Here is an 11,793-nt window from a genome sequence, read left to right as displayed (position 1 = left end):
AACAGAAACACACGTTTTAAAGGTAAAGATTCATTATGATTTTTAAGAAAAATGAAAATATAAGCCTTTATAACCATTTTTGTGCAAGGCTATAACTCAAAGAGGCAAGCCATATTTCTATATAAAGAATTAAATAAAGCCTTACAGGTTAGGTCACAAATTTCATTTATTAAACATTATACATTTTATTTATTTATTTGCAATTTTATTTAAATATCACCTCTTATGATCAGAGAAAAAAAAGAAAATAGTTTAATAACTTGATATGAAATGGATTCAATTTTTTAAATGTCTATGCTTTCTATTTAAAAACATAAAACCCCATCAACGTACACTGTAAAACATAATTCAGAAAATTGAAAAAAAAAATTACAATTTCAAAAATTGCCTGAACATTTTTAGCATCAATTCTATCATACACAAGACTAAAAACAAAAAGATTTTCTTAATCCAGAGTTTATTTTTTTTGCATTTTGAAATACAATATGAGACCCCACTCCTCACACCACCTTAATTATTTTCCCACTTTTACAAAACTGATTGAAACACATTTGTGTGGACAAATGAAATCATAGTGCCCAAGTAAAAAATAAAAATAAAATAAAATAAAATTTGAGAAAACGGTGCAAACCTTAAAAACAAAAGAACCACAATGTCCCTGCACATATAAAAATAAATTAATACTTTTGTGTGTCCAGTCACTGTTAATCTTATTTTTTTCTGGTCCTAAAAAGACACTCTCACGCACAAACTTGAGGCTTCATTGGCGTCACGGCCAATCACAATCACTTATGTACACCAAACGGCCAATGAGAAAGGTTTATGTACACTTAACGAGGTAAAGACTGTGCCACCGAACACACTTCCTCCGCCCCTACGAGCAGCTATGTACACCCCTTTCCCCCGCTCCCCACAAATAAACCAACTATTAAATAGCTTCTAGCTTTTCAAACACGTGACACAGAGCAGACGTCATCAGAGGGAGTTTACAGCAAAATCAGACTGTGTTGGAGGTCAAAAACAAAAACAAAACCTGTATACAGTAGTACAAAATTATGTTAAATCGCAAAAAAAAAGGAAAATCAGTGAGATTTTTTCTTTTAAAATATATAAATTTACACACAGTACACAAACACTCCAGATAAATAAAAAAACAACATAAAAGTTGTATTTTTTTTTCTCTTTTGAATATTAAAGAATGCAGCTGAATAAATTTTCCTCGTTTTAAGAGTTGGAAAGTGTTTCTATTAAATTAGGTGCAGCATAATCACCAGGAGCACTGTAAAAAAAAAAAAAAAGCAATGTAAAAAGAAACACAAAAATCTCACCCCCTCCCCACCTATTTGGCCTCAGGCACTTGTGTTTGGAGCCTGATCGGCCAGTCCTGACTGTTGTGTTGTTTTTTTTTTTTTTTTTTTTTTTTTTTAAGCGACCGCCGCGGTCTGCCTTTTAGGTCCTGCTCGAAGAGGTAGGTGCAAGCAGGGGGCTCAATCAGGAAGACGGGGGGAGGAAAGAGGCTTTGTTTGCTGACAAGTGTGTGACCTCTTTGTTTTGGACTCCAAGCTACGTGGATTACAGCATCTCGAAACAAGCTGCCTTTAAATCTTGAGTTTTCTTTTTAACCCCCGTCCTGTGAGTGTCTCACATCCATGACTGAGCCCCCCCGTATCTGGCCCGGCAAAGAGACAGTCGACGGCAAGGCTACTGCGGTGACAGTGTGACGCTTGGCTCGCTGACATTAACGGATCTGCAGCGCGCAGAGTGAAAGAGACATTGGGAGAGAAGCAGCAGCCAGAAACATGTGGGGCAATTTTTTTTTTTTTTTTCCTTTCACAACGCTGACCCGATATTCCCCTCGGGACTGCTGCGAGACAGATGTCAAACATACATCTGCTACTGTTCAGTGCTATTCCAGGGAAGTGTACTTTTATACTCATTCATGTATTGCTGCTTGTTTCCGTTTTTTTCTTTCTTTTTTTTTTTTTTTTTCTTTTATGTGATTTTTAGGTTTGTAGGTTTTCTGTGCGCCAGCTCGGCTGTTGAGCTAACAGCTCTGGTTAGTGGAGGCCCCTGAGAGTGAAACATCGTGACAGAAACGAAGAGAAGAAGCCGAGAGGAGAGGAAACAAGAGTCCGAATTATGACAGAAACAATTAGCTTTAAACTTTCTTGGAAACTGACCTTTTAGACGATTCAAGCCAAACAAAACATGAGGAAAAAGAAAAACATGGATGCTACATGGTCAAACTAACTCATAGACAAGCGACTAGGAATATTAAATTAAAACCCAACTAAAGACATTAAGAACAAAGAAACAGTTAAAAAGAACACAACTATAAGTTAGACGGAAATAAATAGCGCAAGCACACACATACACACACATAAACAGAATCCAGGGTCAAGTTTTAAACCAGAAAAAGCTGCAGAACCGAAGTGAGCCGGCCCAGTTTGAGTGAGGGAAGGAACTCCATGAAACAAATGGTAACACTTCAACGTTTGCTCTTCTGTCCAGCTGATGGACTCTGACCAAAAAGTTTATCTTACAACTGTGCATATTTAATAAAGAGAGTAATAATTAAAAAATGAAGTAAAATCAATCAAAAACAAACAAACAAAAAAAAAGTGTCATGTCTTCTCTTGGCCGGTGATGCCCGCGGCTTTTTCTGCGACCCGGGGCTTTCCCGGCCCCGAGCCGTGTGTGTCGGTGTGTGTGTGCTGCAGCGCGAGAAAGGGGTTGGCGGCGATGGCGCCCTGGCTCTGCAGGTTGGCGATGGGCAGCTGAGCGCCAGACAGCGGCATGGAGGGCATCTGGGCCGTGGAGGAGAGGGACTGCAGCTGCTGCAGGTCCTGATGCTGCTGCTGGATCAGCTGCAGGAGCAGCGCCTGCTGCTGCTGGTCCTGAGTCGAAGAGCGGAAGGTTAAAGTTAAAGACATTTACGCCACGAACCCGGTCGGGAGAAATGGTTCCCGAGGGAGTGACGTACCGCTGACGACTGGGAGGACAGCAGCTGCTGGAGCTGATGCTGGAGGAGACGCTGCTGTTCGGACAGCAGGCCGAGCCGGGCGGCGCTGCGGGGCCAAAGGCAACAACGTCAGGAGAGAAACGTGAAGCTGCTGACGCAACACGCACGCACACTAAACTGTTTCTATTGCTACAAACCAACAACACAGGACGCAACAAAAATGACGACTCTGCTCCTGTACAGGTGCATCTCAATAAATGAGAACATCATCACAAGCTTATTTATTTCACTTACTCGGTTTAAAAAGGTGTAAAAAAAACAAAAAAAAAAACACCTCATTTTTAGATTGCTTTCAAATAAATATTCCTTTTATATCAGATGTGTGAAAATCGAGGCCTGGGGGCTAAATCTGGCCACCACAGATTTTCATAAAAACAACCGTCAATATAACAGATCTGTGGTTAAGTATTATTTTACAAATCAAATTAAAGCGGTTCTATCTTATACTGCCAAACTACATCAGTGTGAGAGGACGTTCAATATGATGATGATAATGATGTTTATCTCTGAGGACATGTGTGATCTTGATGTTTGACACACCTGTTTCAGATAATTAGGATGATTCTGACTTATAACTAGTGAAAACAAGAATCTGGTTGTTGCTCACAGCGTGGCGTGTCTAAGCCTTTTAGTGGAAAATTAAGTGGAAGGAAAACGTGTAGCGGATCAGGCGCACAATAATACAGAAATAACTGCAGGACTGACAGGACTGCAAAGTAAATGTTGGAAATGAGCCCTGATCAAGTGCACATATTGTACATTTCATGGACATTTCAGCTGGCAAGATTTCTTTTTTTTTTTTTATTGTGTTCATATTGTTTGTTAAACATATATAGTTTTAATATCTGAAAGCCAAGTTCCATGTGTAATGAATCGATAAAACACGAGCTCATGTTTTCAAGTTAATAAGTGAAATAAATGAGCTGCTTGATAACATTCTACCACATTGAGATGCAGCTGTGCAGGTTCCTGTCTCACCTGCTCTTACTACCTGTTGAGCTGCTTCAATCCAGCATGAAGGCAAAAGGGAAGAAAAAGAGGAAGCTGTGAACTTCTCACCCAATAATTTACCCCGAAGACACAAACAGCTTCCTCGCTTGTTGAACGTTTTCAGAGAAACAAACATTTGTTTTGTGTATGACTTCATGTCTTCACAGGTGAGATCATTGTAGAACAGGAAGTCGGATACCTGCTGTTGACGGGGAGCGAGACGCCTGCCGTTGTTCCTGTAGTGTGGGGGCTGCTGGGGCCCGCCGCCGGCGCCTGGATCACACCGTTCAGCGCTCCGACGATCCCGCCGATGCCCAACGCGTTTCCCGCGCCCAGAGCTCCCATCAGCCCGGCGACGCCGCCCAGCGCGGCCGTGGCGGCCATGCCGTTCAGCGCCGGCTGAGGCGGGCTCTGGGAGACGGAGGGCGAGGCGGAGAGCGAGGAGGTGGAGCCGCTGCTGCTGTGACCGCCACACGACGCGGTGTCCTTTGAGCCAGACACACACACACGGCGTCATCGGGTGTTTAATGGCGCGGCGGTGCCGTGCTGTGTCCGCGTTCCTCTCCTTACCTGAGCTGTCATTGGTAAAGAAGAGTCTGTGGCTCCGAGGTGGGACCCCTTCATGTCACCTACACAAACAATCACAGTGTTAGCTTGGTTAGCCGCACTAAAGTACTGATCCCCACTTTTACAACATTAAAGCAGCAAACTTTGACGTATTTTATTGAGACTTAGACCAAAACAAAGCAGTGAGCAATTATTTATTGAAAACATCTACAGATGAGTCTAGACTGAAAGGAGAACATCTGTCAAAGATTTTTTTTTTAAGTCACGGATCCTCAGTTGGATTTAGACGTTTACTTTAACTAGGCTATTCTAACAGAACAGAATCATTTGATCTAAATCACTCCACTGTAGCGCCACTGTCTTCACATCAACTCTCCTCAGCTTTCTAACAAAAATCCAATCCAACAAGTCAAACTCGACATTATTTAAATTTAAATTTTACTGCTTTCGCTTTTAGGCCATAATCCGAGTAAGCAGCGCAACTTTATTCTGTCTTGAGTTTTTGTCTAACATCTCCCGGGTCCATTTCGTAGCTTGTTGTAAACGCGGGGTGAGTCAAGTGCAAGACGTCTGGGATCTGCGGTCCAAAGAAGTGGAGCTGGTGGAGCCAATCTAAACTCTACTCCAATCAGAACTTTGCTGTCTCCTACATTGTGACAAAATTGAAAGATGCATTCTTTTCCAACAATGGCACTCTTACACAGCATGAAAAGCTGGTTTATGGAGTGTATGATCAATAATAGATGTGCTGACAGACTATCCCAAATAAAATCTGAAACCAGTTGAAATGGGTTTTACTTGGGTATGTCAGATGTAAATAGTGATTTAAAAAAAAGGCCCAGAATTTTTCTTCCGCTTCACATTTATCAGCTTTATACATTCTTCATGTTAAATTTCCCTTTTATTGTCCTGATGAGCTGAAAAATAGGATAGGGGGTAAAATTAAGTTTAATTCTTTTCCACACAGTTCAGGAACTCTGTACATGAAAGTATTAAATATGAAGAGTTACAACGGTATGAAAACTTTTGTAAGGCACTGTAAGTCTAAACTGGTGTAGAAAGCAAATCTCTCTGTGTTAAAAACTCTCCAAGACTCTCTCTTTACATTTCTTTCATCTCTTGTAAAGACATATCTCCCAAAAGCTGCTCTAACAAAACCGTGTGTGTGTGTGTGTGTGTGTGTGTGTTTACCCGAAGAAACAGTGCTCGGGGTGAAAGGCACTGATAACTGTGCGCTGAGAAGCTGGAGTCTCTCTTTCTTCATGGTCAGGGTTTTAATTTGCTCCTCCAGTCTCCTGTTCTCCTCCTGCAGCTGGTGGAGAGACTTCAACATGGCCACCACTGATAGGAGGAAGAGGAGGGAAGACATTGTGTTATGGCATCTATGGTGCTAAAGTGAAACATAAAAAATTAAACACAGGTGGGTTAATGGTAGAGATTGTACATCAGGGTATCTGCAGGTTTCAGCGAGTCAAATTTAAGACTTGTAAGATCTTTCTAACGCCACCTTGATTGAAATCTAAGACCATAAAAAAAAAAAAAAAAAATCTATAAATATCAGCGATAATATCAGGGTATTAGAAATTCAAATGTCAAAAATACTTTATTGATCTCAAAGGGAAATTAAAATAACTCATACTAATTCAAAGAGTCGTTGTAGGTTGTGATTGCTGCAACCTCCTGTAGCGGTCTGTATTACAGTGAATTTGAAGACGCCTCTGATTGAAGACACTCCGTTTTCCCAAGACAGTGTCATGAAGACGATCGTCAGAGTTATCCATAATTTTCTTGATTTTAAGAAGAATCAAAAATAGCACGTATTGTGAAATTTTTGAAGTCTGTTTAGCAGTGGCTTTTGTTGCTCTTTACAGCTTTAACCGCCACAGGGCCAAGCTTAAAAGTTTTTTTTTTTTTGGACAGAATGATGCATCTGGTCAAGTATGGGATGGCAACAGAAGTGAGCCAGTGGCAAACACAAACATCATCTGGCAAACTAGAAATAAATTTGCTCGCAAAAAAAAATGCAAAGATGCCACATGGCTAGCTAGGAAATATATATTAGCAGCTAGCTAGCAGTAGCGTCATGACTCAGACTTTGCTCTACAGAAAAAAAAACTACATAGAATGTATAATAAATAGCCATGAGACGACAAAATTTAAGACCTGTGATTAACGAACTTAAGGCCACTGTAAATTTGTTTAAAGAATTTAAGACATTTTAAGGCTTTAAATTTGGATGCATAAATCTAGGACTTTCAAAGTCTTAAATTTTGCATCTAATTTATTTTCGATGCATAAATTTAAAACTTAAGGATGCACAGCCACGCTGTGAATACAGTACGTGTGGTTGGACTGAAGAAAAATCTGAAAGACCAGCAGTCGGCCATGCTCAAGTATCCAGTGATTTATACTTTTCTACAAGAAGGTCAAAGGTCAAAACGAGTCAAAGTTACCCTGACGCACATTTAGACTCAAGGACGACGAGACAGGGCGAGGAGAAGGTCGTTTTAAATTGACGGCCTCTGCTGAAGGACAGATTTTCTAACAAGCAGGTTTTGCTGTCGCTTCACTTTTCCATTTTCTCCTCAGCTGTAGGAGAAGCGAAGGAGGAAGATGTTTTGCCTCCACTCACCGTCTCCTTGCGCTCCCTGCTGCAGCAGGAAGCTCTGCCCTTCGTTCCACTGCCTCTCCAGGAGCTGCTCAATGCTGGTGGCCACCGGGGGCAGCGTCTCCCCGCCGCCAACGCCACCGGCCCCTAGCAACCCCAGCCCTGGCCCAGGCAACGACCCCGAGGAGTCATAGCGGATCTGCAGGCCGCCAATGGGAGAGCTGAAAGGAGCGGGGTGGCAGGGTGGGGTGGAGAAAAAAAAGAGGGAGCGCGGAAAGGAAAAAGGAGAGATGGAGAGGTCAATAGGGAGATTAACGACCCAACATAAATGTCAGACAAACATAGACACTGCTGGCTATAAAACTACATCAATTTGTTGTTACAGTGGCCTCTAATGAAAAGGGGCCAGGCTCTCCGTCTGCGCGCGAGAGCTGGGGGGAAAGAGAGGGAGGACGCAGCGCGACGTCTCCGTGCGATAAATCTTGTTTGTTGAGACAATCTGTTGAGTGTGAAAGAGGGGAAACGAGGGACAGCAGGAGAGGAGAGGAGATGTAGCAAGAGTTTTGCACTTTGCTTTTAAAAGGTTAAACCCAGCGCTAAGGGGGAGAGGAGAAGAAAAAAAAAAAAAAGAGAGAGAGAGAGAAAGAAAATGCATTTCTCAAGTCAAGAACACTGCGCAAATTAATCTAGGTTGCGGTACCACCACAGCATTTTACAACACTGCTGACTTTAAGTGCAGCGTTACTCATCCAAGTGTTACCAACCTCATCAGATGCCTCAGCCATCCCACAAAGTGGAAGAAACAAGCAGAAATGCATCTCTGGGATCAATATCCCCATCCCGAAAGATCCACGAAAGTATTCCCAAAAGGAGAAGATACATTAAATCCTCCGACTGTCCGTCCATGGCTGATTTAAAACCGAGGAAAAAAAAACAAAATATCTAAGTGAACCTGAAGGACGGCTACCTCCTTTAGAACAAGTTATCGTTGGCTAAGAGAGCGAGAACTGCCTGCAGGGCTAAAAGCGAAAGAGGGAATGTGTGGAAGAGCGGACCGAGAGGAAGAGAGAGAAGAGGAGACGAGGGGCCGGCGAAGGGAAAAGCAAGAAGAAAAAGAGTGAGGAGGGGTGTGTGTGGGGGAGGGGGTGAAGTATGGGGGGGCAGTGAGTAAATGGAGAGGGATGTTGTGAGGATGCGTGTGTGTGTGTGTGTGTGTGTGCACTCACCGCGGGGTGGTCTTAGGAGAAGCTCTTATGGAGAAGCCCTGAGATCCGCTGCTGCCGTCTCCCACCTCCTGATCTGCGTGCGCACACACACACAGGCACACACACACACACACAGAAAATCAATCAGACTTCTAAGAACACACGGATGTTAAGTTGGAGGCAGTTTGTTCACCAAAAAAATGTTTACAAAGGACGGTGAAACGGTTGTCTTCTGCCCTCCTGCTTTCCGCATTTTAAACAAACTTGCAGCTCTTGTTTCTGAGAGGAAAAAAAATCATTTTACACCTTGTTTGATTGAAATATAATAATCTGATTCATTATTAAAGCACAGAAATAAACATTGAGCTGCAGGATATTTAAACATACATCAACCATATTTTATTGGTTAGAAGAGGTGATGGTTCGAAAACTGCTAAAAATTTTCCAACAAGCCGTTTCCACAGCTTAAAATCATTTAAATGAGATTCTATGGGGAGTCTGCAATATGGTGCTGCCCCTCCCCCACTTGTTGCTGAGCACAGCAGAAAAGAAAGAAGTGTTGCTTTATCAAAATCGAAATTGCAAAATGATACAATATTCTGGAAATTACTTTAATTTTACTCGGAGTTTATTACGATAACTTTGCTTCGGTTTATGTACCAAAATCTATAATGCAAAAAAAAATTTAGCACAAATTTACAACCAATAACAACCAAAATACAGGGTTGTTTTTGGGGAGTTTCAATAGCTGCAACTTTTTATGCTTTAAATAGAATCTGATTGGTATTTTTGATGTACTTTGTGTTTATTTTTGTGAAAATGTCCTCGAACTGCAGGATAAAAATAATCGCATCGATCATTTTCAAGCTTCTAACGAACATCAATGGAAAAGACAAATAAAAGTTGATTATACAAGCATTTCTACTAAGTTCAAGACAATATATTCTTACTGCTTCTATAGCAGCGCCTACATTTATAACATGGATATTTTGGACACATCAATTTTTGACCCCAAGTTGGGTTTAGAAAAGACAACACAGATTTCATTTACCTCTGAAACCTAAAAGTAAAAAATAAAAAAGGCACAAAATGTGCATTATTGTGATCCAGAGTGAATGCTGGGTCTTTAATTTTTAAGAGCAGAAATGATCTGGATCCTGATCATTTCCACCACACGGTGCTTCAATTAGACCACAAAGATCATCTAACTTCTGTTTACACTAAAACTGAAATCATTTGCTTTACGTTTTATTTTTAGATAATTAGAAAAAACAAACTATATTTTCTGATCTGACCCTTTGCTCTTCTGTCAAGATTACAAGCATCTCCTTAACTTTCCATCTCTCCAAGACATGAGTTTTCATTCACTCTCTCTCTTTCTCACTCTACCTCTCCTCCCTCTGGGCCCCTGGCCAGACGCTTCTTTTCATTTTCCTCAGTCAGAGTAATGAATCACACATGCGCACACACTTTTGCATTTATACACTCGCGCAAACTCCCCTCTACTTAAGAAAGTCAAACCCCAGCTTTTTTCTTCTCTCTCCTTCCTCCTCCCCCCACCAGGTCACCATTTTTTTTTTTTCTTCCTCCCGAGTGCCGTTTCCGCCGTAACCCTTTCTGTCCTGGCAGCTCACGCCAGACGGGTGCCAAAGTAAACAGGCTACATACACGCATGCAAACACACACACACACACACACACACACACCTTGCATGACCTCTTAGATGACTCCTGCACATTGATAAAATTTGAAATGCAGAACAAAAGAAGAAAACATTCTTCCAATGACTGCAGAGGAAAGAAGAGATGTGGTTTAATGCTCGTTGTATCTGGAGTGAAAAGGTTCATGGATCAATCAAGCAATAAGAATTAATATCCCATTAATGTTTTAGTTTTTAAGCAAATAAGACGACAAGGATGTTTTAAAAGTAAAAGCTCGTCTGCTTTTGCGTTTATGTCTCCATAGTTATAAAGTTGGAAATTATTCATGTTTTTTCTTGATGTCTTATAGTTTCGTAGCATTTTTAGATCTATTTAAATTACATCTTAACGTTCAGTGAAGAAGTGAAATAAGGCTGAATCCTTGAAACCTGCACAGTCTCTGAGTAAGAGACACACACACTCACACACACGGGCGCACACACACACACAGAGAGAGAAAGAAAGGCCTGTATCCCCTGACATTCAGCCTGATTAGTGAGCTGACCTGCGGGTCAGAGTGGATCTGGCTCTGATGACTGGCAGCAGGAACCACTTCCTCCTCTTCACTCTTCATTCCCTCTTCCTCTCTCCTGTCCTGCGTCTCTACTCTCTGGCCAACCAGATGTCTCACGTCAGGAAGCGGCTACTCCTGCCTGCTAAAACCACTTCTTACTCGCTCTTTGCTAAACTTTTTTATCATGTAGTTGGTGGGGTGGGGGGGAGTCGTTATGTCACAGAGACCCTCTACTCCCTCTTACGCATTTAAAAAAAAAAAAATCCAAGAAATCTGCGGAAGCGCTGCCCACTCTGCATGGGAGGTGGGAAGGAGGAGCTTGAGACTATCAGTGACCCTTGACCTCACAGCGGGATCAAGAGGGCGTGACCTATGTATTATCTTCTTGTCTTTCCTTCACACACTCCCACGTTAGATATGAGGGTACCTGCTGGTGAGGCCTCGGACTGAGCGATGAGAGCCGCCATGCTGGAGTTGGGGTTCAGCCTGTTGCCGAACATGTGGGGGGGAGCCAGGTTGAAGACGGAGCCCGGCAGAGCCTAGGACGGGACACACAGCACAGAGCAGACATTAAACCATTTTTTTAAATAGTTTTTTTTTATTTTTTTATATTTACTTAAACATATAACTTGGATTTTTATGGGCATGTGTGTACTTGTATAAGCTGCATACAGAGAACCACTTTCACAACATTTACCAACAAAGGGAGATCACTTGTGGAACTGAGGACATTTTCCAGTTTTTTCAGTTCTTGCACACTTTACAGGTTTGATTTAGAGGAAAGATGTGAATTAAGCTTTGGTTAAGGTTAGGAATAGACTGGTCACGGTTAGGAAAAGGGAAAATCTCTGGGTTAGGCATAAATGCAGTTACTAAAATAAATGGAAGTCAAAACAAAGTCTTCAAGTTTGTATGGAAGTGCACGCATGTGTGTGTGTGTGTGTGTGTGTGTGTGTGTGTGTGAGAGAGAGAGTCCAACATGCAGCTTGCAATAAAAGCTGTGGAAACACTTTTGAGTGATCTATTAAAAAAAAAATCTTATCGAAAAAATATCTGGCAAAAAATATTTTTTGCATCAAAATTAACCTAAATAATATTATATTTATTTATTTAAAAATAGGCACAATAGACATTTAATATATTTCACACAGAAAAAGCAACAACTGATTTTCATAAGGAAACAAACA

At 41.6% G+C, this 11,793-nt stretch overlaps 1 protein-coding gene across 6 annotated transcripts in view; it reads right to left on the bottom strand.

The window, feature by feature from the left end:
• Positions 1-445: 445 nt before the first annotated feature.
• mllt10 (MLLT10 histone lysine methyltransferase DOT1L cofactor) overlaps positions 446-11,793 on the bottom strand; it is a 53,452-nt gene continuing 42,104 nt past the window's right edge. For 3 of the 6 annotated variants that reach the window (XM_016669365.1, XM_016669362.1, XM_016669363.1), the window contains exons 12-20: positions 11,034-11,145; positions 8,414-8,486; positions 7,212-7,408; positions 5,771-5,920; positions 4,583-4,641; positions 4,212-4,498; positions 4,001-4,024; positions 2,984-3,068; positions 446-2,897 (exon numbers count right to left, since the gene is read on the bottom strand). In XM_016669365.1, the coding sequence (XP_016524851.1) occupies positions 2,625-2,897; positions 2,984-3,068; positions 4,001-4,024; positions 4,212-4,498; positions 4,583-4,641; positions 5,771-5,920; positions 7,212-7,408; positions 8,414-8,486; positions 11,034-11,145 (1,260 nt within the window). In that variant the 3' untranslated portion in view covers positions 446-2,624. The remainder of the gene's footprint in view (positions 2,898-2,983; positions 3,069-4,000; positions 4,025-4,211; positions 4,499-4,582; positions 4,642-5,770; positions 5,921-7,211; positions 7,409-8,413; positions 8,487-11,033; positions 11,146-11,793) is intronic. The other 3 variants (XM_007547872.2, XM_016669366.1, XM_016669364.1) reach the window with 3 other exon arrangements.

This window comes from Poecilia formosa, unplaced genomic scaffold (genome assembly GCF_000485575.1).
Source record: "Poecilia formosa unplaced genomic scaffold, Poecilia_formosa-5.1.2 Scaffold22, whole genome shotgun sequence".
NCBI lineage: Eukaryota > Metazoa > Chordata > Actinopteri > Cyprinodontiformes > Poeciliidae > Poecilia > Poecilia formosa.
The sequence above is the reverse complement of the archived record's forward strand: the minus strand, read 5'-3'. Positions and strand labels throughout refer to the sequence as shown.